The sequence below is a fragment of the Pezoporus flaviventris genome, unplaced genomic scaffold (genome assembly GCF_033815535.1).
Source record: "Pezoporus flaviventris isolate CSIRO_AGI_PZ_B2104156 unplaced genomic scaffold, CSIRO_AGI_Pfla_v1 ptg000001l, whole genome shotgun sequence".
Classification (NCBI taxonomy): domain Eukaryota; kingdom Metazoa; phylum Chordata; class Aves; order Psittaciformes; family Psittacidae; genus Pezoporus; species Pezoporus flaviventris.
The window spans coordinates 54,221,421-54,247,615 of NW_026892549.1; the positions used below are offsets into that span (position 1 = coordinate 54,221,421).

A 26,195-nucleotide genomic window follows, 5' to 3' on the forward strand; every position below is an offset into this window, starting at 1 on the left:
TAGTAAAACAGTCAAATTACAGCTTACCAATGTCTTTATGCATTTCTTTTGCAAACGGTAATTAGATCATTCTGTACAAAGAACTGTCTAGAGAGCTGTCCTTGAAATCTGACATACCTCAACTGGAGATGAAGCATCAGAAAACCCAGCAAAGACCAAGGGACTCCTGAAGTACTGTAGCAATCATCACATTTGACAAAACACGTCTTGTGCTAATGAGTTTTAAAAACAACATTCTGGATCCCACGGCAAACTCCTGGGAATGACCTCACAAACTTCATATCACAGTAATTCTGAGATCAGGTGGAAGAGTGGAAGTAGAGAAAGAGAAATGCAGTTTAAAGACAAACTGAACACAACTACAATGTTAAGAAGTAATCCAATAAGGTGTTCAGACATGAAAAGGAGAGCAGAATGTATACTAGCAGAGTAGCTAGGAAGACACACTATATGACTTTACAAAGGGTTTTACAAAGCTACTCTTCCTGTAAACCTTAAGATTTAAGAATTGAAGATGAACGAGCAGTAACTTCAAAGGCTTGACCTCAATTACTTTATAAATAGTCTTAATGGCACAGTATCTTTCTGTTGTTTGCATAAGAGCAGCGGTACTGAAAAAAATAAAAATAAGTTGCGCAACCCCCCTCTAAAAACTGAAGTATACAGCAGTATCGTAGAATCACAGACTGGTTTGGGTTGGGAGGGTCCTTACAGTTCATCCAGTCCAAACTCCCTGCCACAGACAGGGACACCTTCCACTAGACCAGGCTGCTCCAAGCCCCGTCCAACCTGGCCTTCTCTCTCCCAGAAAGAACTACCTATTCAGCCTGGAGAAGAGAAGGCTCTAGGGAGACCTTAGAGCAGCTTCCAGTGCCTAAAGGGGCTACAAGAAACCTGGAGAATGGCTTTGGACAAAAGTATGTAGGGACAGGACAAGGGGAATGGCTTTAACCTGCCAGAGGGGAGACTGAGATGAGCTCTTAGGCAGAAGTTCTTCCCAGTGAGGGTGCTGAGGCGCTGGCATAGGGTGCCCAGAGAAGCTGTGGCTGCCCCATCCCTGGTAGTGTTCAAGGCCAGGTTGGACAGAGGGGCTTGGAGCAACCTGCTCTAGTGGAAGGTGTCCCTGCCTGTGGCAGGGCGCTGGAACTCGATGAGCTTTAAGGTCATTTCCAACCCAAACCAGTCTGGGATTCTATCATTCCCTCACCCTCCTGCAGCCCTCTTGGGTTGCCCAGATCACCTTGCTACCAGCTGAAGGAAATGCAAAGCTCATGGTCTACTCTGAGTGGTCAGTGCCCACACAGTCCCAACAGCATCCCTTCAGAGTGAGCCCTGGCTGAGCTTGCATGGCAGACTTTCTGGGGGGCTCACTCACAGACTACCCTTTCCTTGTTGCTGCTCACAGTTCTGGTGACAGTTATAGGAACTGGATGCAAAGGAACTTTGCTGCTTTGTCGAATTTGACAGAAATTGATGTGGATGTCAAAAGTTACGGGGATTAAGAAGGAAGCTGGGATGTGGGAAGGGATCAGTGATCAGTGGCACGAAGTCCTAGTGGAGTACTCAAGGAGTTGATATTGGGGCTAATACTGTTTAACTTTTCCATTAATGACCTGAATGCAGGGCAGGGCAGAGTTTGCTGATGATGTAAAACTGGGGTTTTAGTCCCAGTGGCTACACACCACATAGGTGTGCTGCCATTCAGAAGGACCTTGACAAGCTGGCGACCCAGACAGAGAACCTCACAAAGTTCAACAAAGGCAAATGCAAAGTCTTGCCCATTAATAACTCCATAAACCAGCACATGCTGGGGAATGGCAAGCAGCTTTGCAGAGAAGGACCCTGTGGCTTGGCTGGTCACCAAGCTGACCAAGAAGACCACTAGCATCCTTGGGCTGTACTATGAAGAGAACTAGCAGTAGATCAAGCGAGGTGATCCTTTCACCCCACTCAGGTCTGATGATTTACATCTGGAGTGCTGTGCCCAGTGCCAGGCTTCCCAGGTTTAGACAGACAGGGACTTTCTGAGTGAGCCTGGCAAAGGGCCACGAAGATGGTTAATGAATGAGAGGATCCGTCGTAGGGAAGACTAGAGATTGACTGGGACTGTTCAGTCTGGAGAAGAGAAGGCTTAGGGGGACCATAATGTGTACAAATAACTGATGGGAGGCTGCGAAGAGGACAGAGCAAGACTCTTCTCAGTGGTGAAAGGCAATGGGAACAAACTGAAATAATGTCTTTTAAAGAGTTTTTTTACTGTTAAGGGTAGTGGGACATGGGAACAGGTTGCCCAGTGAGGTTGTGAAGTCTCTGTCCTTGGAGATGCTCAAAAGCTGACGGCACACAGTGCTGGGCAACCTGCTCCATATGACTCCACCCTGAGCACAGAGGCTGGAGTAGACAATTTCCAGAGTTCCCTGCCAGCCTCAGAGACTCTGTGATTCTGTGAAATACCTTCTGAAAATGCCTTGAGGATGAAGTGCTGGAAAACCTGTGGTTATGGAACGAACAGCCCTCCTCATGTGATTCAGAACACCTTACTTGGTTACACTGGGCATAAACAAGAAGGAACAAATAAATGTTTCTATCAAGATCCTTCATTTGCAGTTACATTAAAAACACAAGCTTATTTTCACGTAACCTGCTGGCTGTCTAGCAAAGCTTTCCAGTGTCTCCTTACTCAATTTAATCAGTATTCATAATTCTGTATTTCTTCAAATTACTCTGCTGCTGGTACAAGATTATTAGACTGGCAGACCAAAACCAATATCCAACTTTTATCAGAGTAATAAAAGGGACAGAAAGCAGAAATCCTTCAAAAATGAGTGGCAGAGGTTGACACATCTGTTCACACCACAGTGACACACCAAACATAGGAACATTTTGTTAAAAGTATAATTTTTAGTCTTGAAAAAGCCTGAAAGTGTCAGGCTTGTCAATGCAGTTAATTCCTTTACTCTCAGCTGCACAGATACTCTTTTGTTCTACACCTAATTATTATTCTCTCATATTTCAGTATGTTCAAGACCAGACTGTTTAGCTTATAATATATGGATGGATTACTCTCCTTTCCCTACTCAATTACAGTTCTACAGTCCAGGAAACTTTAATCAAAAAATTACTTTAAATCTCAAGTGCCCTGCAACTCTGCATCTCTCCCCACCTATAATAATTTACATTATGTTCCACTGATTGCTTGTAATGATCAAGGCAAAAACTTTCCCTTCCTTTTCACCTATTTCAGTAGCTATCTGTACTGCCTTGTGTAGGAAATAATCCTCCTGATTGCAGCCTTCATTTTTATTTTTAAGAAGATGGTCACAGACTTCAGTCACACACCTGAATTTCCTTTCAGCCAAGGAATTATAGCTGGGACTGCCTGTAGAATGCAGTAATTATATCATGGATGATATAATCATATCACCCTCACTCATTGTAAGGGTGAGTGAATGGTGTGAAGGCCAAGCCATTAAGATCAACTCTCCTCTCAGCAGAACAAGAAGAATGGTTTCAAAACCCAGGTAAGGCTGCTTTGTGTCTTCTAAGCAGTGCCCAAGAGGGGCTCCTCAAGGATGAATGGCTATCTGAACCAAGTCAGACACGAGAGCTACTGTTAGGAGCTCAGTCTTAAGACTCACTGATTTCCTTGCCAAACATTCTCTATTCTTTTTATCACAAACATGGTCTTGATTCTAAGGTTGAAGTTTCTCATGCATCTAATGAAGATATAAGAGAGAAACCCCCTAAGACAAGAGTCTCAGCTGTCACTCCAGTCAGTGCAGTGCAGTGCTGTGCTGACTGAAACCACAGTTCAATCTCAGTTCTGAGAAGCAGAAAAAAAGGATTTATTTTGCAGGCAGATAAAAAAAGTGGAATGTCAGGCTTAGATCATAAAACTGGTTGCTTCTTTCTTTGTGCATTTTAGGTTTTGTGCATAACTGGAACCTTTGGCACCTACAAGTAAGAAGGGCAGCACAGTACAGAAAGGAGTCTGTCTTTACTCCTTCAAAACTGAACTTGTCAGAGCAGAGATAAAATAGGTGAGAAAGGTTGTCTGTGTAGCAACATAACAGCCAGACTGAGAAACATTCAAGTAAAAATTAAGGAAAGGATAAGAAACAGAATGCAATTTAAATACCAGAGAATTAATCCAGGAGTAAGAGGATCCAGAGGAATGGCCACACCCCCACTGCTTTATGGTCCTGCCCGGGGTGAATTGTTTCCCTCTCTTATCACTACATTTCCACCAGCAAAGTAGCAAAACTCCTGATAAGCTCTCCATCAGTGTGCTTTGTTTTCTCTCATGAAATGACTTCAGTAAGACCTAGGCATTAGATATCAAATTTAACTGAGTTAATTGACTCAAACTGACTTAGAGTAAGCTGGGAATACCTGAGTATTTATCGCCTTTGCTACCTCGGCAGAGAGAGGAGGTAACTGTGTCTTCTTACCATAACTTCTTCTCTTCTGCTTCAGGGCTCTTGTAATTTGTGTAACTTTAAGTCCTACCTACAAGAAACTACGCTCAAAATTGCACTGCTGGAAGATCAAACTAAGTTTGCAGACATCAGACCCTATTCTATACACACAAAAATAAGTATAAAACATATCTACAAATTCTACTGTAAACCAGTGTTAACCAGCTTCATGATTATGAAAGTAGAAAACCCCATTTTTCTTTAAATTCGCTTCTTCAGTTTATTATTAAAGATATCAAAATGAAATCTCTTACAATTATTACTAATTATTATGAGGTAAATCAAGACAAGGTCAAAAGCTTGGCTTGAATGTAGCCAATGGAGAAAAAAACAGACTGGTAGTGTTGAAACATTAATTTTCATTCCTGATGAAGCAAATAAGAGTCTTAAGCCAGAGGATCATATTTGTCTGTTACTCTTTCAGGGTTATCTACCTACTTAAGCTTTGCAGACAGACATCTGTGGATTTTCAGATGATATGAAATAAACTGAATATTTAAAAGATGCCCAAACCTGGTTTACTGCTTCTTCCTCCTATTAAATATAATTCCTATTTACTTTTCAAGAGGGATTCCAGCTCATGGGTTCATGTGTTCAATGCTACTAAAGAATCAAAAGCAGCTGTTGTTTTCTACAACAAGCACTGTAAGTACTTTGGAAACTATAAAGGACTTATTTTTAGATGAGTGATATGCTAATACCCCAGCAGTGTCAGACTGCAGTAATGCAAGGAACCCAGCTACCCACAGTGGCAGCAATTGTGAGGTATCTTGTCCTTACAGATTTCACTGCACCCCATCAGGTCCTTTTGACCAGCAGCACCATCACAAGTTGCTTCTGTTGTTGCAATTGCCCAATCTATTGGGTTTAAGTATCTGTAAGCACAAAATTAGAGTAGAAAACTACTCTGTCACAATAAATTAAAAAGCAAAAGGGATGAAGGCAGAACTTCAAGCAAGCAGCAGAGCTGTCAGTCATGAATTTGATGGTATTGACAAGAATGCAGCAGAAAACAGGCTGCTAATGTGACATGCTGCAACTCCTAACTCTCTGCACAATTAGCAAAACACCAGGCTACCCCCATCACAATAGAGTTGGATATTCTATTACATCCTTCCACCAACAGCAAAGCTACATTTTGGTTTTGTCTCCATTCATTTATGCAAGATTATATTAGGGGATGTTAACCCAGCATGTCCCCAACAGCTTGCGATCCCTCTCCATACTGTGATCAGCCTTTGTTCTTGTGTACAGGAGAAAGGAACGAATGGCAGCTAATCTGTATTCATTACGCCCCTGGGTCTTGCAGGAGTAGTTAATACATTTTCATGGCCCATGCTGACACGGAAGGACAGTTAGCTAATGCTGGTTTGTGGAACAGCTGCTATGCAAAACTAAAGACACAGCCCGAAAAACTGTTTGGTCTCAATCCTTATTTAATTGAAGGAGAAACTTGCACATTTAGATGCGCAGTATGGCTTACTTGTGTTTTCCAAGCTACCATGAAGTGTTAAATGCCAATTTGAGTCTTCTGCTCTGCCAATAATTGATAAAGATGCTTCCCCAATAGCTGTCAAATAATCCTACGATCATCTACATTCTCCACTTGGTTGGCTTGACAGATGAAAGCAGGGGCTTATTATTAAAACATTTTCAGCTTTCAGTTTGTTATGCCATTATGTTATTGGCCAGGACTTAGGGAACAAACTCTGAAAATGACAATGTGCCCATTTTTTAAACCCTTGATAATAATTTAGTAAAACTTCAAAGCACCTAACAGTTGAATGTTTCCAGCGTGGGAGTACAGGACAGAGGCTGGCATCCAACTAAGTGAAAGACAAGACAGTCACATCTTCAAAGATGGACTCTAATGTATTCTGACCTGCATTAGGTAAGTTTGTAAAGCTAGGAGGAGGGAAGGATCACAAAACCACAATGACCTTTTAAATACCCCACAAGTAGGGAAAAGCCTGTGCAGCACTAAAAGAGGCAATAGTTGTGGACTCTGAACTCACAGAGCCCTCCTCTTGCACACATGCATGCTGTAGTGATTATTTCCAGGTTGGACACAGGGTCATGGCAAATGCTTTACTCTAAACATCCAGCCAGATGTTTTCACAACACCTAGTCGGCTTCATCTGGACCATGTGTGCATGAAACACTTAGTGAAAAAGCAGTGACTGCAACACAGAACAGAAGAGCTGAGAAACACAACCACCTCTTTAGCCAAGCTGCAAACTCAAAAATTTCCACCATCAAAAGCATTTCTATGAACAGAACTGACAAGGTTATCACAACAACGTATAAGAGACAATTTAGTCAGAAGGCTCTTCAGTAAAATCCGGTGAAAGGAACTGAAGAGCCACCCACGCCAAACAGAAAGGAGAGCCGTGATGTCTAGCTACATCTACTGCTTCCCCATGACAACTCTCCCTGTTGCTGTGGTAGGGGAAGAGTACTGCCAGCTCTGGGGAAGCTGACTCAAAGGAGCATCTCTTCTCCTCCCTCAGACATGAAGCCTCAGGGCCACCTTCCAAAACTGGCAAAGCAAAGGTTCTCCCCCTGTACTGTGCAATGTGACAATGAAAGGCACTTTTAGGTGCTCCTCACTTCTCTCCACCATGTGCCCTGAAGTTAAACAGGCACGGTGCAGCTGAGAAACTGATCCTAAACACTTAGGAGCATCTAGCACAAGTGATCCCTGCATGGTTGCTCCTCTAGCACCAGCTTAAACACCTTAACATTAATATTTTTTAAACACCACCTGAAATAAGCTTCAAGTAAACGTCTTCATATTTCTGTTCTAAGGTAACTTTTCCAGCTGCTTTGAGCTATCACTCAACTTTAGGAATCTTGAGTGTAAAAAATGAAAACAGTGATGATCAGAATTCTTCAAATATCATTAGCACTGTTGACACACGAAATTTCACAGGGATACATTTGGGAAGCCGGAAGAGTCTAACAAAGTTTATGGCTCTAATGGGGAACTGCTGGCAAGGGTAGAAAGTCTGACAAAGAGAACTGGGCTAAACATAATGCATTAATGAACTAAATGAGCATTATTTTAATTAAAAAATTCCTTGAGGAAGGCATTAGAAAAAACATTCTGTCATTTTGCAAATGCACTTTTGGAGTGCATTGTCCAGATCCAATCCAATAAAGAAACAAGCATTTGGATAGAATTTTATATACCCATATAAACTTGGGTAATACAGTGCTGGTATCTGAGTTTTGATCAACCAGTATGCTTTTGATTATTTTGCAAAATCAAGCCATTTCAGCTGTTTTCAGTTTCTTCAAGGAACACTACCCATCAAAGGAATACAGTTATTTAACATAATTCAAAATTATCTGAAAATAAAATGCTTCTTTAGAGCTATTTCTAGTGCTTTTTATCACAAATAATATTTCCTCTGAAATGCAGAGCGAGAAGATGCATGTGAACCACGGAATTTAATTTCTTATATTTTATATACTACAAATGTTTTATACTAAAATGTACTACCCAAACAAACTGTTTTGTACCCAAATTCATCAACAGTCACTATAGACCAGTGGATAATCTTTGTAATTCTCAGACAAACTTACTTCAAGATATTTAACTGCTAACAATTAAATCTAACAGGAAGAAAACCCAGTGAAGAACATCCACAGGAAAGCTTTTGCTTCCAGCCACACAAACCCAATTAATTCAAAGCTGGAAGAAATGTTCTTGCAGGTTATTCATTCTCCATTTATGAAGAGGTGAACCAACCCAAATGCTTTGATCAAGACAAGTTAATGCAATAAACGATGTACTCCCCACAACAGTCACGATACCTCTGCTCTTGGGCTCCGCAGCCTAAATCTCAAAGGATTAAGCCACTCTGCCCTTGAGTTTTACATAAAGCCAAAGAATTAAAAAAAAAAAAAAAGAGTCTAAGCAGTTTGGAGGTGAAGAAAAAGATGCTTCATTCCTTTCCAGCACAGATGTTGGCTGGTGTCTTATGTGAAGGCCAGTAGTTCATATTACTCAGTTGGTTCAATAAGCAAAGGTGTTGATCTGCATTGAAGATGCCACTGCCAGCTGCTCTTTCTGTTTCTGTGAAATTTGGGATGGTTCTGGAGAAATGGCAAGGTGAAAGACCTGATCTCTTCTGAACAGGAAGAATCACTGCAGAACCTAAGTCCTCAAATGTATAATCAAATGCCTTTGATATAAAAATGGCAACCAAAAAAAAAGAGCAGGTATGACAGAGGAACAAAGAAGTTACTGTAAGATCAGTTAAACAAATTACTTTAAACCAGAAGAGCTGAGGAAGAAATACAGATAATGAATACTTTTTCCAAAACTTTTTAATTTTAATTTCATTTTGTGTTACTGCTTACCTGTAACATGCTAGCATTGGTATCATGCTTTTTATTCAGATGCCTCAAATAACAATTGAGACTAGTCTTCTGATATATGGAATTACATTAATAGAAGAAAACTAGCTTCAAAGGGATCACTGACAATAGACCAAGAAGAACCCAAATCTGAACACACTATTTAGTTTCAAATGCATTTCTTCAGCTACACAGAAAAATGGATTTTCAAGGCACTTAAATCTTAATGTGATTACGCCCTTACTATGTATGAGCACAGAAGTAAAAACCCAGGAGGATAAAAGCACAGCTGGCCATGACATTATTTTGGAACAGTCTTTTAGAAGGATTGAATTTGAAATGATACACAGGCAGTGAGCTCTGGGACTTTGTAACTCTCTGAAGGCATTATCAGTTAGACTCTAAACTTCAGCAGAGATGAAAGGTCCCAAATCTGCAAGCTTCTGAATTTAGCACCCCACAGGGTAGCCTGGAAAGAAAGCACACATTCCCAGTCTGTGTGGCAGATTGATTTAAAGCATCTGATAAAACCTGAGGTGAGACTCAAGAACAGTAACCCCTTTCCACTTTGAGAATGTGCTTCGGAAGTCAGACTTTGTAGTTCCTGTTTCTTAAAAAACCCAAACAATCAGAAGCGAAAACCCCAGTGAGGATGAAATCACTCTTGGTGAAAAAGAAGTTTTACACTTCCAAGTTTTTGGTGATTCTTGGTGGCTCCAGAACTAAGGAAGCTATACTGGGCAAGGACAGCTGTTGATGCAGAGAGACAATCTCATGGGGGGGAGAATTCAACTTTCTGTATTTCCATACAGATGTCTAAAGATCTTCTATAGACATGCCTGTATTTGTTTCTTACTTATGATGGTTACTTACAGGCTATTACTGACAACTTTCCTCCAATGATTTACCTGTTTTCAGAAGATACCTTAATGTCCCCTTCAGAATCTGGCCCATGCACTGGCATTTTATCAGTTGCTGCTGGCTTGACCAGTTGCCCAAGAAAGGGTTTGAGAAATTAAGATTATTCTATAAAAATTCTGAATAGTTTGTTATTTCAGGATTGAAAAAAACCTACATACACTTATGAAAGGTTATAAAAGCTCTTCTGTGAAATACGTAGTCAGCAACTGTTCTCAATTATCAATGGATTTCTAAAGGAATTAAATTAGTGCTTTCACTTGTAAAGGCAGCAGTCCTAAAGTAATTCAAGGAAAATGTTCATCCTAGAAGACTCATTAGAACAACCTCCAAAGACTGCAAGCAATTGAGAAGAGAGACTTTTCTTTAAGCTTAGTTTCCTAAGGAACTAAGGCTATATAGCGCACTTAAAATCCCAAGGGGAAGATGCGGCTTCAGACTCCATAACACCATGAACATTATAAATCCACCTCCACAGAAACAAACCTGAATTAAAAATTTTATCACCAAGAGAAGCCTTTAATAAATTAAAATAGCAAAAGCCAACCAATGATGTATTTTCTCAAGTAAAAAGAGGGCAAAAAAGGAAAAGAGATTCATCAGCTGTCACAACAGCATGGAAGTGACACAAGCAGAAGTTTGCCCAAACAACCTCTCTTTCCCAACAGCTTCTGGCTTTGTATATTGCCGGTGTTGGCACTGTGTGATTTATCGGAGGGTGCAGTTCATGAAAATACAGCATTATCCCAGGTGAAATGAGGCTGGCAATGCTGCTCTCAGTGTCTTTTGGAGGAATTTTGCTCATGTGCTAGCATTACTCTGGTAAGGAATCAGAATGACATGATTTGAGCAGGACTAGAAACCACAACTATAATGATGATCTATTAAAAACTAGAGACCATAAAAATAACAGCCATAAGCACATAATGAATTGTCTAGAATAATGTTTAACTGCAGTATGTCATACATAAATTCCAACTCTCCTGAATTTTCCCCTTAAAATTCTTACAAATGTATGATCCCCCCTTCCTCAGAATAAAACCACAATGTCTACAAACATCATAACAGTGTATAAAGCTACATGAAGTCAATGGACTAGAAATATCATCAGTGACAACCAGAGATGCTAAAATTCAGCTAGAGTTAAAACCCATGCTGCTTCCTAAAACCTGGACCAGAACCAAACCGACACACAAACCTATGGAAAATAATTCATCATTAAGGTATCAAAATAACAGCTACAAGCTTTACTACTGATCTAGCCATGGAAAAGCTAGGGAAACAATTATAAGTCCCTTCGCTGATGGCAGCAGACAATAGCTAGCGGACAAAAGGCAAAACCAAGACTCCGTTTTACACAGGGCTGTGATGCTGCACGTTCTTTAAAACCAAACAGACAATTGGGAAATATAACAATGCAGGCATAAATCAGGAGTATGGGCACCTGGAGTGCCTGTTGGAAGCAACATGCTGGATCCTTGGTAAACACACAGTTATTCCGATGAGATTTCTCAGTTTTGGCACTTCAGAGCCACGAAAGAAGACATGCCATATTTTCACAAGGGGAAAAACATTCCTCTCAGCATGCCATCAATCCTCCTCTTTTACAGTGACACAAAGGAAGTGTTTCCATGCACTGAATACTGACAGACAAGTTTCCCTGAGAAGATGAAAAGTCTGTGCAAGAGAATACACACCAGGTGAATACTGAGGTAGTCTCTTTGCCTAGCACTTGTGAAAATGGATGTCGATGACTCTGCCCAAATCTGTTGTACAAATGGTCAGCAACAAAAAGATACTGATACCTTGCAACGTGAAAGAGCTGTATAGCTACAAACTCTGCCTTAACAACATGTATTTTAAAGCTGCCTTAACATATGTATTAAAAAATAATTCATGTAGAAGGGAGTTGATTGTCACTGGCTGAAGGAAGCTGAAAGGGAAGAAGTTCACTAACTGACAGAAGCAGGCCCCAAGGGTTGGAAGCTGAAGCTGCACTAACTTAGATCTCAGATAAGAAACGAGAAACAGTTTTTTTAAAGCAATTAACTGAACAACTTGAGCTCTTAATTGTGTCTTACTTTAACATCTTAGAACAGGGCTGCTTTCCCAAAAGCTACAACTATGTGCTCAGGGATAAACCATAGATTTAATGCAAAAACAAAGAAGTGCGTTATGCAGGAAAAGATCATAAATGTCCCTTCTAGCCTGATCCGTAACACATTCATAGCACATACGTTTTTCAAGAGCCAGTGAGGGGGATTTGATACCTGTGTGACTTCTCCCAGCATGTGCAAGGCAGCAGTCATTTCTGATGACTTAACACCAACCTGTGGGACTGCACAAACTCCTGCTTTGCATTTTCAATAATCAGAGGCAGACTTCAGATGAGCTGTTTAACCTCTCAGGCTGCCACATTTAAGCCTGGAATGTCAGCAAAGGGATCCCAGGATTTCAAATCTGAACTAACATCAGTGAAATCCTGAGTCATCTTCTCCAGACCCATAGAAGACAGCTCAAGGTACATCTATTTCAGCTGTTACAAGCCATACACTCCCATGCTGTCAAATGACCAAAGGTGTTCTCTTACAGTATCTGTCAGTTTGTGTACAAAACTATTTATATATAGACACATTTACACATCTGTTTGTATAAAGGTTGTGCATACAGGCATATATATTACATATACACTATTTGTATTATGCATGTAAAAATGTCTCAGGGAAAAATCAGCATTCCCATATTCACTGTATTTCAAGTATTTTCCTAAGACAGGACCAAAGCAGTTTGGCTTCACGACAATATGCCTATACACTACAGGATATCTATGCCCGAGAGAGACAAAAACAAACTGCAACTGTGCCCTTTGAAGGCGACTGTAAAAGCAGCCAGTTCTCTCCCTTGCATCATTTATTCTCTCCAGACAGACATCATTAGTTTTGTCTTGATGTCGCTGTAAGATAGGCTATGGAAATCCAGCACTACCTGGTCTGTCACTATCCACTGAATACCTAAATTCAGATATAGTCTAAAAACAGATAACATAGCTGAATATGAATTTTACAGGTGCCTGTGAGATTACTTAAGAGTTTACTAAATAAAAAATGTATGTTCCAAAGCTATTTTTAATCTAGAAGACTGTCAAAAAACCTACTCAATTTCACTTCTTCACTAATCCCAAAGTCCCATGCTATTAGTATAGCAGTAGGTATTTTGAGTGCTCACTTCTCCATTTTTGAGAGAGGTGTGTTTATAAAAAGCAGGTAACATCCTTCCAGCAGATTTCCACAACTTCCCATTTCTGAATGAGGCTGACACATGCCAGATAGCGAGTTCTCAGCATTTCATCACTCCCTGAGAAGAGAACATCACTGTCTGGCTGCTCTGAGGTCTATCGATTTCCTCAATGCACTGGTAAGGCTTGTCTGTCACATCAACACATTTGACACAGAACTGTACTAGTACATGGGAGCATCTCTCCTTACCAAAATCTTCCCCAGACACTAGACAAAGTGCTTTCCTTCCAGCAGTTAGAAGAAATCAAGTGCCAAATTTGACACTCAGCAATAGGGGTGTAGGTGTGTCACTCCCCAATTCCCCTGGCAGAGTATTAGGGAATAAATCAGTTTAACAATGCCAACAAAGTTATTCAGCCTGATACCTTCACTACACTGGTTTTATTTCTTGGGCTGTATTCCCTTTGTGACTATTTTCAGTGTTTCATGCCTAGTCAGGCCTCCTGACACTCTTTGCCAAAATGATGTAATAAAACCATAAAACCCCTCCTCTTCCAGAGGAAGAGTTTTCCCAACTTGGGCCTATGGTCTCATCCCAGCTCTGCAAAACACAGATAAGTACCAGAATAGCTACAAGAACTCATTAAACAAAGCACAGTTGAAAAGATGAACTTTCAATCCCAATAATTCCTCTTGAAAAAAATGAGACAAATTAGGTGCACTGCCTGACTCACAATGAACTCTTCAAATCAACAGTTACCTGAAAGCTTTCTTCAATCTTTAAGGCTAACTTCAACAAATGTATCAAAAGGGTTTAATTAAACAAAACATCTTGAATATACCAAGTGTAATTTTTATGTGCTTGGGGTATGTATGTATATAACGTGACATGACATAGCTTCAGAGATCCATAGAGGGGAGATGTCAGTACATCTCACAGATGTTTATCAGACCACTAACCATGTTTTGTTTTTCCATAACACACACAGAACAAAGAAGATCAGTGAAAAGAAAATAAAGTTCTCATCTGTTGAAAGAGCCCAGACTTCTCCTAGGTTAATAAAAACATGCAAAAGCTGTGAAGAAAAAAAAATATATTTGAAAGAGACAGAGAAGGATGAGATCCTTTTACAGACCTTAAAAGGTAAAGGCTACTCACTAACTGCACCAAACCAATTCACTATCATTTGCTGTACAGAACACGTACAACTTTGTGGAAAATCTCAGAAACAAGGTGGAAAAGATCATGTTTTGGGGATATGACTACATTATGGTCAACTAGTCCAGCATATGGTGACTAACACTACTGCATTGAATTTACTTTCCCAGAGAAAGCACATTTTGTTTGACTAACTGGTGGCTGATACAGTGAGTCACTCGACTGCCTGAAGTACCAGCTCCTATACTTTAAAAGGACTGACTGGGAACCATGTATGTGTATTGGATTAGGAACAACATGCTTTAAATAAACCACTGACTCACCTTGTCACGCAAGTGATGCTCTGCAGCCTCAATATTCAAAGGATCGTCAAAATTCAGAAGATCCTGGCAAAGGAACAGAGAACATTATAGGGTTCCCACTCGCTGCATCATACAAGGAATCCAAAGCCCTAATGAACAAGATAATGAATGAAAGTAAGACCAGTGAGTAGAGCACCATATTTTCTCACTACCTTGATTGGTAGCGCTATTAAAGGTAAATGCAAATAAGTGATGATTGCAAACCAAAGTTAATGAAAGGACAACAGTAGCAGGGCATTTGACCCCATCTGGTGGCACACAGTCCTGTGACACTTCTTTGGCAGTGATGCACGTCTGCTTGAAAACTGAGACAGTTTTAAACTGAATTTTGAAGGAACATTCAAAGTTTCAGGAGGCAGAATTCCTGTTGACTTTAGTTCAAGGTAAAGTAAACCATTAAAAAAATCCCTGCAAACAGCGTGGTGATAAAGCAGGAAGAGTTTCATAGAATGATGGAACACTTTGAGTTCGAAGGCACCTTAAAGCTCACCCAGTTCCAACCCCCTGCCAAAGTCAGGGACACCTTCCACTAGAGCAGGGTGCTCCAAGCTCCGTCCAACCTGGCCTTGAACACAACCTGTGCCAGTGTCTCATCACCCTCATAAGTGAACACCTTTTTTCTTAATGCCATTTGCATAGCAAAGCAATTTCATCCACACTGAGAAGAAGCTACATAACCTGGAGTCTGACCAACAGGAAAGATTTTACGCCATGGGAAAAACAGGGCCCAGGGGAAATGGACTGCAAACAGCCAAAGAGCTAAGGACATGTCGGGGCAGGGAGCAGAAACAGTCAAGATAAATCTCAGGTCTACCCGTTTAATCTCTGTATTTTTGGAATGAGTATAGGGTTAATAACAGTGGAGACCAAGATGCTGATAGCAATCATAGAATGGTTTGGGTTGGAAGGGACCTTAAAGATCATCTAGTATGTTACAAATAACACCGAATCACAACCCTCTATTCTGCCTGCAGCCCAGATAATTTTCCCCAGTTGAAGGTTAGTGACAACAGTGAAATGCCGTTGTTTCACACATGTGAAAAGTGCGTGCCACTCTCTGACTTATTTTCAAGTAGCAAATTTCCCATTTCACTCAAAGCTGGACACCAATCCACTTCATTTTCACTGGCTTTCTTCAGGAAAAACCCAAAAGAATCTGCAAGGCCAGTACGATGCAGTGCCAGCTTTTCAAAGCCTACTATTTTAGCAGAAGCTGGGTGTGAAGGAAATCCAAGAGGCAAGCTCGGTAGCACAGCTCTCACCTGTCATGAAAAATCCCCATGGCCTGGGATGCGTGACTATCAAACCCTGTAACTATTTGCCCAATGGATTATTCTTACATGCAGTTTTGCCTCCGCAGACATATCACTGTACCTCCAGTGAATTTTGCTTTCTTCCAGCTAATCAGCATGCAGTGAGAGACTAACTGTGAAATGCAATTACTCTTTGTTGAAAACGCAAAAGCTCTCCAAACCTCTAAATGAATTTCCTAAAGAAGTTGCTGAAACAAATCAAGCCTTTGGATTCCACGAAAGCTGAGCAGACTGTAGCCAGCCACTGGCTTGGGCTGTGCTAGAGGCCTTAGAAACGCATCATGATCCTGAGAGCATGCTGGAAGCACAGCCACTTCTCTGCACCCCTCCTCCTGCAGGGAGTAGTTGAAGGAATTCCCTTCTCTGAAACCAGGCTGTGGTTAGTGAAGCCCGCAGTGATGCTCCTCATCCAAAGCTTTTCACAGCTTCCTCTGTATGGCGTGGAGCAGCAACCAAGTTAGTGCTCTTCTTTGCTTCTTCCTGACCTTCCTACCCAACTGCAATGGCTGTGGAAGGTGACCGTAATCCTGAACTCCCTAAAATGCAGCTTCTGTACAGTAAAGACTTAGCAAATTCTGCAAGTGGGTCCTGAGGCCTTTAACAAAGAATATAAGTGTTCAGAATAGGAATGAGACTGCAGGGCAGTCATTAATTCCTAAATATAATTAAAAAAAAACCCATAACACCAACACAGTTCCTTCTCAGAGCAATATGATTTTCTATTTCCTGAAAAGCAGTGGAGGAATTTCAAACCATAGAAGATCCCATGATACCAAAATATCCCATAATAGATTTGTAACCAAAAGTAAAAATGATGTACCAAAAAACCTAGCATTTCAGCTGATCTGTAGGAGTCCTGCAGTTACACAAACAAAAGCACAAACTGATTTCATACTTGCACAACACCCACTGAAGCCAAAGGAAATAACAACCTTCAGTTTCAGAAGGAACAGACAGGGTTCATATTGGGTGATGCTGAAACCAAACCAGACAGGGAAAAGGAAAGTGGATATGAAAAAATAGTCATTTACTTACAGTAAATAACGAGTTTAACCCCCAGACAACATCCTGCAAAGGAAAAGCACAGTCAGTTAGGCATGCATGTCAGGTATTTTGATCACATACACATACTTTATTTTTCTAATAACCCATGAAATTACTGGAAATCAAATGTAGATTAAGGGTAATGCTTTACTAATTTAAGTCAAAATACTGGAAAAGCTTTCACATTTCATGGATGCTCCATATTTAGAAGCGCCCATAAAACATACTCACATAAAAGTTCAGTTCTTTCTGTATGTATTGGAGCCTTATACTTGTTGCTTCTCTGCTCAAGGAGAAGAATAATACCTTAGTATATGGCACCAACTGAAAACAGCAAAGGGTGGGCATAAAACTTAATTCAGCAATCCATTCTTAAAATTCAGAAATTGAGATGGTGTTAGACAAGTATTTGAAACTGTGTCAAAATATCAGAGAAAAGAGATTCAGGCATAGTGTGAGTATGGAGAAATGTTGTTCTTACATAAGCATATGTCTCAAATCATTTTACTGCCTTCAAGCATTTATTTAAACACAGCTGAATAAAGAGGGTTTGCAATTCCCCAAAAAAAGGAAGCTTCAGGGTAATCTGCCTCCAAATTGTGTCAAACACAGCTTATTTAGAGGTTCTACTACCACTGGCCTCATGGTCCACATCCTCCATTTACAACCTTCAAAGGCTAAGAAAATGCACAAGATCCAAATATTACAGAAAGAGATCTAAAAGGATCATTCTGAGGATAAGTTTTTCTACCTGGAGAAAAGATTATTTTCTTTAATAGCAACATAACCAAGCTAATCTACTCCAACATCCCACTGAAGTCTGGGTTTTGTCTGGAGCTCCCACCTACCAGACAAATAAGATCAGCACCTCACCTCCTGCCCGTAAGGTCTGCTGGCACTCGATTGCCTGATCATGAAATTTACACTGACCAATTTCCACTAGTGGGACAAACACTGCATGCAATTGATTCATGGCTAAAATGTACCTTTTACAATGAAAATAAAGACTCAAAGTAAAAACCTTCCTCACCACAGCAAAGGATTTCAATAAACAAGCATATTTCAGCTCATTTCCCATTCAGGGCTCCCTACTTAAGAGTGGTGGACCACAGAAATCCGTATGATTTAAGGCCACTATCCAATTACATCCTAATGAAAAAGACATGATATAGAATCATAGAATGGTTTGGGTTGGAAGGGACCTTAAAGCTCTTCCAGTTCCAACCCCCTGCCATGGGCAGGGACATCTTCCACTAGACCAAGTAGCTCAAAGCCCCATCTGACCTGGCATGGTTGGGATATTTCAAGTAGGAGATGAAAGCAAAAGTTTAAGTTCTGTGCTTGTTCAACTAAAATTACGGTCACAGAAACTGACAGAGGTCAGCAAAACTTGGCATTAAGGAAACCTGTATTAAGCAATTCTGGGGATAAATTATTTGTACAGTAGAGCTGTGCCAGGGAAAAAAAAAAGCCACAATCAGTGATTAAAGGAGAATTTCAGTGGCGTGGAAAGCCTAAAGAGTAGGAACAGGCATGAAGGTCTCAGCTTTCACTTCACTCTCCGGTATTCAGGTTTGTGAGGATGCATAACACAGCACAGGCTGCTATGGAGTCACTGCTCCCAGGGTCTGCTCCGGTTCCCCATGGATACTGCCCCTGGCATGGATGCAGCCTGAGAACTGACTGATGCAGGGTGTGTAACCAGGGATGGCTGAGATTACCTCTGTCTCCAGCCAGCCACTCTGCTCCAGTGGATGCTCTGCCCCTTCCACTGCTGCTTTCAAAGGCTGTATTGTCCTCCAGGGAAGCAGAGGGAATGTCTTGGGGGTGTTAAGAATTTCTTGTGCCTAATTTTAACCCACTGAGTATTTCTCACAACCTTTGATAACGGGGCACTAAAGCATGATAATTTGCTTTCTTCCACTTGAATAAACTCTTCAGGAATCAATTAACTTTTTAAGGATCACCTTTCATTTACACCACATGACAGCACACTCTAACTGGAGAGTATGATACAGAATTACAATACTGAGCATTAAAAAACATCCTGAAGAGATACAAGGAGCTCACGCTTGCACGCTAGGGTCTGTCCATTTGTAAGTCCTGCCTGAATACCAAAACAGGGCTGCAAACTGTTCACAACTCTTCAACCACTTATCAGCAGAGCTAAAAAGAAACAAACAGAAAAGCAACCCAGCCACACTGATTCTGAAGCCCTGAAGAGCTCAGCTTTTCTTTACACTGAACAGTCCTGAAGCTCCAGTCTTCCAGAGTCACAATAGTTGGGGATTGTCAATCCAGACAAAACAGCTTCTGCTCCAATACAGGCAGTGCTGAGCCATACACAAGTGTTACAACACAAACTAAAAATGTAGGTTATTTTCCCATTCCTTAAATACCCGCTTTTGAAGTTTACCTAAATCCTTTCAAAACTGGTATTTGCTGAACCCTGGTTTTACAACTTTGGGACACTTGATTCACTGAGGCTGGCTTTGGGTGTACCACGACATCCCCAAAAACCACCCAAAACCAACACCACAAAAAAACTCCAACGGAAACCTCTGTAAAGCTGTGAGTTTTCAGCGCTGTACATTTCCAGTCATTCAAGACACTAAAAAGCATAAAAGAACTATCATTATTGAATAACGTATGCGTGAGATTCTTAATACTGTTTCTGATGTTTCCACCTATTCGGGTTTTATGATTTGTTGGATTCATTTTATACTCTTGCATGGCTCTATAAAAAATTATGCTAAATTACTACCAGAGGGCAATACTTTTTGCAATGAGTTTGAGGCTAGCCTGGATTTAAATCTAGGATATTAAGAAAGGGAAGTGGGATGGAACAGATGAACAAGAGTGAAGCAAGTATTTCATATCTGAAAAACTTGACACCGGTGCATTGCAAAAACAATCACTTTGAGTTACTGACTTCAGCAGAGCTGCTTGCTGTATGCAGATAAGCCTTGCGTCAATGCTTGCTTTGCATTTCCTTGGCAAACTAAAAGGATTTGCAGGCCACCAAAGACCCTTGTTAGATATAACAGTTCAAAAACTTCTGTGTTCTTTTAATGGAATAAAGCATCATCCTTAGCAACATTTACTGAACTTCTGGCTTAAACACTCTGAAAACAGGAAGTTAACCCTAAGTAGAAGTTTAAAGGTTATCTGCACACACAGGAGCAGGGCATATGTTGCCTTCAAATGTTACTGATACACACCTTTATGCTGCTCCACTTCAATGAGAGAATGTACTTCAAAAGGAGAACCAGACATAGTGATCTGTCTGTTCCTAGGCCAAATACTTGATGAGGCTGCTTCCTTTACTATGCTTTGTTTTGCCTACTTTCTTCTACATGCTTAACATCAAACTTCTAGAGCACAAGTACTGAGGAGTAACCTCGGAGCAAAACTGAGGAACTCCTGTGTGGTTTATAACAAAGCAGCACAGCATGGTCTGCTCAGGATGGACCCTGCAGAAAAGGCTGTGGAATTCCCCAAACTGCCACATCTGGTTTCTGCTCCAGTTGTGCCCAGGCAGGTCTTGGTCTCCTGGAGGCTTCGCATCAGCACAGACATCACCCACAGGATTGGATACCTTTGTGAGTGAACTGCGGGTCTTGGGTATGCAAGTGTGTTTCATTCACATCTACTATGTTAATTCAGAGGATTCAACTACGATAACTGAGCTAATGAGACAATGTTCCCAAGCAGAACAGTACCTGGTTAAAACCATAGTGGGCAAGTGGAAGAGGGTATAAAGAAGGAAACACACCCTGGTCCATGGCACAGCCACCATTTGGAGCTCAAGCACGGGGAATTCAACACAAGCAAGTCAGATCACCAACAGGCTGTTATAAATAACCCTTTATAATCGCCTTGTTTCATTCTTGAGTAGTTATGTGTTGCACTGGAGTGAAAAGCTGCATTAAACCCCTGCCCACAGATTTATTTATGGCCAAATGAGGAAAAAAAAAACCCCACCCAAAACTGCCACCGAGGCAATATTTACAGTTCAGTCAAAATCCCAATTACAGCTTCTGAAGTGGCCTCTCCTGAGGTTGGGGTATCTCGAAGCACTGCAGTTGTCAGAGTCCCTAATTCAGACAGTCACCAAATCTCTGCAAGTGGCAGTTCTCACAACCACTTCTCAAAAGCCATGCCATTGAAACCATGACGCAGACAAGTGGTGAGCTGTGCTTGGCAATGTTTGTAAATTAAAATTTCTCTTTAGCAGGCAAAGTATATTTAATACATTAATTTAGACACCGAACAAGTCAGACAAAAAGCAACTAATGAAACTCCAATCAAAGAAACTTCTTTATAGACCCAAGGAGAATTTCTGATCTAATAGACTGATTAAAGCTCACTGCTAAACCATTTTCATATATAATTTAACGCATTCAGATCAATGAAAAGAGCAGCAGTCACTTATACAAGCAGATGGTTGAAGCAAGTGGTGATTTTTGTTGGTTTTAATTTGGGGGCTTGTGGTTGATTTTTTTTTGGGGGGGTGGGGGGGTGGTTTGTTTGTTTGTTTTTTTTACACACTGAAGCAGTAGCTGCAATGAAACAAGTGCCAAACTTTTCCAAACTGTGATGTACAAAGGGCTTGAAATTACACACAAAAACTCAGCATGCTGAAAGTGCATGGCTGTCTCCCTGGGCAGCTCTCTGCTGCCCCAGCTCAAGATGGTTTTCCATTTCCATTCACCTTCTTCTGCTGTCTTCTACAAACAAGCCCAGCTTCTTTCTGTATTCACTGCAGCCCAGAAAATTAAGCACCCTTCATCCCACCCAGCCCCACCTTCCCCTGGCTCTGCTGGGCTTCTCTTTCTGTCTCCTCCACAGCCCTCCATCACCATCTCAAACTTCCCTCTTTGACTATGTGTGCTTGCAGCCCACAAGGCTAATCCTGCCTTGGGCTGCATGCAAAGGAGCATGGCCAGCAGGTCAATGGAGGCGATTCTGCCTCTCTGCTCTGGTGAGACCTCCCCTGCCATCCTGCATCCAGCTCTGGAGTCCTCAGTACAGGAAAGACATGGACCTGTTGGAGAGGGTCCCGAGAAGGGCCACAGAAATGTTCAGAGGGCTGGAGCATCTCTGCTATGGAGACAGGCTTAAGAGTTGGGGTTGGTCAGCCTGGAGAAGAGAATACTCCAGGGAGACCTTGTTGCAGCCTTTCAGTTCTTAAAAGGGCCTATAAGAAAGATGGGGAGAGACTTTTCATCAGGGCCTGATGCAACAGGATGAGGGATGATGGTTTTAAACTAAAAGAGGGGAGATTCAGACTGGATGCGAGATAAAAATTCTTTACAATGAGGATGGTAAAACACTGGCACAGGTTGCCAAGAGAGGTGGTGGATTCCCCATCCCTGGAGACATTCAAGGCCAGGCTGGATGTGGTTCTGGGCAACCTGACCTAGTTGAAGATGTCCCTGCTCATTGTAGGGGGTTGCACTAGATGAGCTGTGGAAGACACTTTGAATCCAAATCATTCTATGACTAACTGCCTGCCTGTAACCACTACAGTGTAACTGACCACACAAAACTTATCGCTGGCCCAAGGGGTTAAAAACCCCACTATGTTTACATGCCTGAAACAGTAGGCAGTTTTGAGCTTACAAAAAACCTGCTTCCCTCCTAAACAGGCTTCTACCAGTTAAAATGCTCTTTCACATTTCCTCTCCCGTTCCTCTCCAATCTTGCATGTAACACTGCTCCAGTATCCTGCAAAATTCCTGTAGCAGGTAAAACACCATTTCCATCTGGAGTAAGATGATGAAGAGATCAGCTTTTTTGAATCAACTACAAAGGCCATCTCAATTCTCATGTGCCTGCAATTCCTGCTCATGCTTTCCACCCAAACACAACAGTAGCTTACTTAAAGGCATTTGGGCAATTTAAACGGCATGAACTGCTCCAGTTAGCAAACACAAAAAAGGAGGAAGGCTGGAAAACGTTTTCTTCCATGCTCAAATATACTAGCGGGAAGAAACCAGGAACAATTCCAGTCTGTTCCTCTCCCAGAGATCAAGACAGTTGTGAATTGCCAAGTATGCAGGAGCAGTTGTCTAAAATCCTTTACTTTTGTCACTGACTCCTTGACATTTGTCCCCAAGGTTACTTCAGAGCAAGGAGATAATCGTTTACAAATTGTTCCCTGGGCAATTCTGTGACAGCTTCTTAATGAACTATACTCTAGCACTGGTAACACTAAAGCATCGCCCCCTGGAGACCAGTCTACTGAACTGATTAAAACTGGCACAAACTGCGCATTCAAGAAATCAACAATTTGGGGAAAAGAAGCAGGGTTTAATTAGCCACCACACTGTTCTGCTGAGTCACTCTTTAAAATCATGTTAGTAATAACAGCTACTGTATTTAAAACAAAGATTTGTTAGAAGCTATTCAAAAGAAAAAAAAAAGGTGTTTGTAAACCTTTTATGAAGCAGAGGTCATGACAATACATTGGTTTAAGTACCTTCATCAGCCTGGGCATTTATCAGTTTTGTAAGAAGAGATTTATTCCCTACTCCATAAAGCTAATTTATAAAATCAAAATACAACACAATATATCCTTGCAGAAAATTTTCCTGAAGCTTATTTTAACAAAACCAGAATACTGTCACATCCACATGGAAGACTGCATTCGGTGGCTTACATACTGCATCTGAAGGTGGTTTTGTCTGCTGCTTATTCAATTTATAGAGGTGGAGAAGAACAGCAAAGGAATTAAGGCAGTGACAGTGGACATTTTTAAGCACTTTAGAGAGCAAAGGCATCAAAGAAATATATGTCTTTTGCACTGCACTTTTTAGATGACTTCCTTTACAGAAGGAGGCTTGAACCATCAAAATGTACCTTGTAGTAAAGCTGTGCCTCTTGCAACACCTAAAATACCTATTTAAATTGTGATTGAGGACATTCAGAAACCCAGCTGACTGCAACAACTACATCTCCCTCACCACTTGTTTGGGGCTCAACTCACCTAGTGCCTGGTGCTGATCAGAGCCACAATGGGTGGCCCAGCCCTCATGGGTGAGAACTTCCCCAAGGCCAGGCTCTGGTTGGGTTCAGAGTGTCAATGCTATTTTGAAGCAGGATCTCTGCCTATCCCCACAGTCCATGGGATCAGAACAGTTGTGCTGTGTGAGAACTAAACTGCTGGATAATATCAGGCCAGCTGTCCTGCTGCAAATGCATATCATGTGGGGTCCAGCACCAGACAGGGACATAGAGATGTGGACCAACAAAGAGAACACCACCCTCCAAACCGTACCAAAAAGAAGGCTTTGAACCCCTGGGAACTCCTAATACACCCTTAAGTACTACTTACATTCTGGCAAAAGACATAGAGTCCATCTCCCCCTTGAGATCACACACACCATTTCTCAGGGGCTCAGTTTCACACTTAGTGATCATGACAAAGAAGATCCCAGGATATGGCTGTAAAATTCATGTAAGATCAAGAAACTCCCTGCTAGCTATGCTTTGCTTCCCAGTAACATCTCCTGTGTTGTATTAACTGGCATTTGTGCTCTTTGCCACGGCCATGAAGCCTTCAGCTTTGCACTTTCAATGACTTTCTCATTCTCATTTTACTAGTATGGGAGACAAACATAATCCATTCAGCAAGGCAGCTTTTACAAGCTCATGCTTTGACATTTCTACATACAATAAAAGACCCATTCCAAAATGGAATTTAAATAAATCAATAGCAGAACAATGTTACCATAATGCTGGATGAGGAAAAAAAGTATCAGCAGTAGAATTAATGAGAATGACTCAGAATATACAGATTTACTTTTCCCCTTCATCCTCAAGACAGTGACAGTTATTGTTTGAAATACTCCTCTGCACTAATTACATATAGTTTTGACAACAGACATCAAGCATTCATTAAGATGATGGATGAAAATTTTGTGCTTATACTGAAGCTTTTAAAGCTACTCAGGTTTATGCTTAAACACTGAGATAAAGGTAACTGCAAAAATTAAGTCTGGACCCTCTGATTTATTTCTCCAAGAGACTACAGTTTGACACTTGCATGATTACAAAGAAAGTAATTTAACTCCCTGAAGACAACAGCAAACAGGGCATATTTTCTCAAATAGTATTAAATACTAACTAAATATAAGCCTCTTATGGGTAAAATCCAAATAGCAATAGTTTATTGTAAATGAGAATTATTTTTAGATTAGATAATCTAATAGCACAGGTATTTCTTAACCTAGTATCTGAAGCTATGGGAAGGGAATTCCTAACAAAAAATTGTTTTCCTATAGGTGGATATAAATAGCTTTCTGCATAGCCGTAAGTTTTAAGACTATCTTGATTTTTGCCATTCCTGCCCCTGCCTCTCCTGACAGCAGTAACACAAAAATGATAAAAGCCAGCCCTTTAAAATAGCTCAGTGAAGAACTGAAATACATATACACCTTAGCAGTAAACACGAAAATCCTACAGAAAATAGATCTCTAAGCAACCGAGACCAACTGCAGCTCTATCAGAACAGGGTTACAAAAAAAAAAAAAGACCAAATACTCCTTGTGAACATTTATCATACCTTTTTATATTACTGGTTTTAACATTGCTATGCTCAGCCCTCCAGAGCCAGCCAGCAGGGCTGCACAAATGTGCTTTTTTTTTTGATTGTTTTTATGGTTCAGAAATCAGTCACTGACTGATTTCCAGTTGTAGTTTGTTAGACGCAATTGCAGAAGAGACAGTTTGACTTTTAGAACCAATTAGGCAATCACAATACACAGACTCTCTTCTGCCTTTATTTTTTAAGATCAATCGCCGAAGAGAATTTTATAGCAAAGTGCAAACAAGCATTTGAGAGGAAGCTGATGAATACTAAGGAGGCCTCTCTTACCCAGTCAGATGATACTCATGCCAAATAAGGTACAAGGACATGCATGCTGAGGACTAACAGGAGCTACTGAAGTACTTTTGAGTTTGCAATTGGAATTATTGAGGGGGAAGAAGCAGAGAATCAGAGCAACAGCAACAGAGCTATTTCACACTAGGTACTTAAAAGCTGGTATCTCCAGTGATAAAAATCTGATAACAGAATGGAATTAAATCCATCTGTTTGCTTTCTGCCTGGAGAACTTCAATTTTGACCATCAAAGCTAAAAGTAGTAGAAAAGCAAGTTCAGACAGCCTAAGCAGTGGCCACAGATAACTTCAACAGTCTTCAGCTTTATGCATACTGTTTTAGAAGGGAAAGAAATATGCAATAAAATGATGCAGAACGTTAAGACGGAGATCGAAAGGTAAATAAGCTCCTGTTGCTAACTCATAGCTAACTA

The 26,195-nt window shown here is 40.9% G+C and overlaps 1 protein-coding gene across 10 annotated transcripts in view; it reads right to left on the bottom strand.

The window, feature by feature from the left end:
- Nucleotides 1-26,195, bottom strand: part of UBE2F (ubiquitin conjugating enzyme E2 F (putative)) — a 358,305-nt gene that overhangs the window by 13,551 nt on the left and 318,559 nt on the right. For 5 of the 10 annotated variants that reach the window (XM_061458733.1, XM_061458661.1, XM_061458654.1 and 2 more), the window contains 3 exons: nt 16,867-16,899; nt 14,480-14,542; nt 8,005-8,668 (listed from right to left, as the gene is read on the bottom strand). In XM_061458733.1, coding sequence (XP_061314717.1) covers nt 8,429-8,668; nt 14,480-14,542; nt 16,867-16,899 — 336 coding nt within the window. In that variant the 3' untranslated portion in view covers nt 8,005-8,428. Of the gene's footprint in view, nt 1-8,004; nt 8,669-14,479; nt 14,543-16,866; nt 16,900-26,195 lie in introns of those variants that run through there. The other 5 variants (XM_061458674.1, XM_061458695.1, XM_061458684.1 and 2 more) reach the window with 3 other exon arrangements.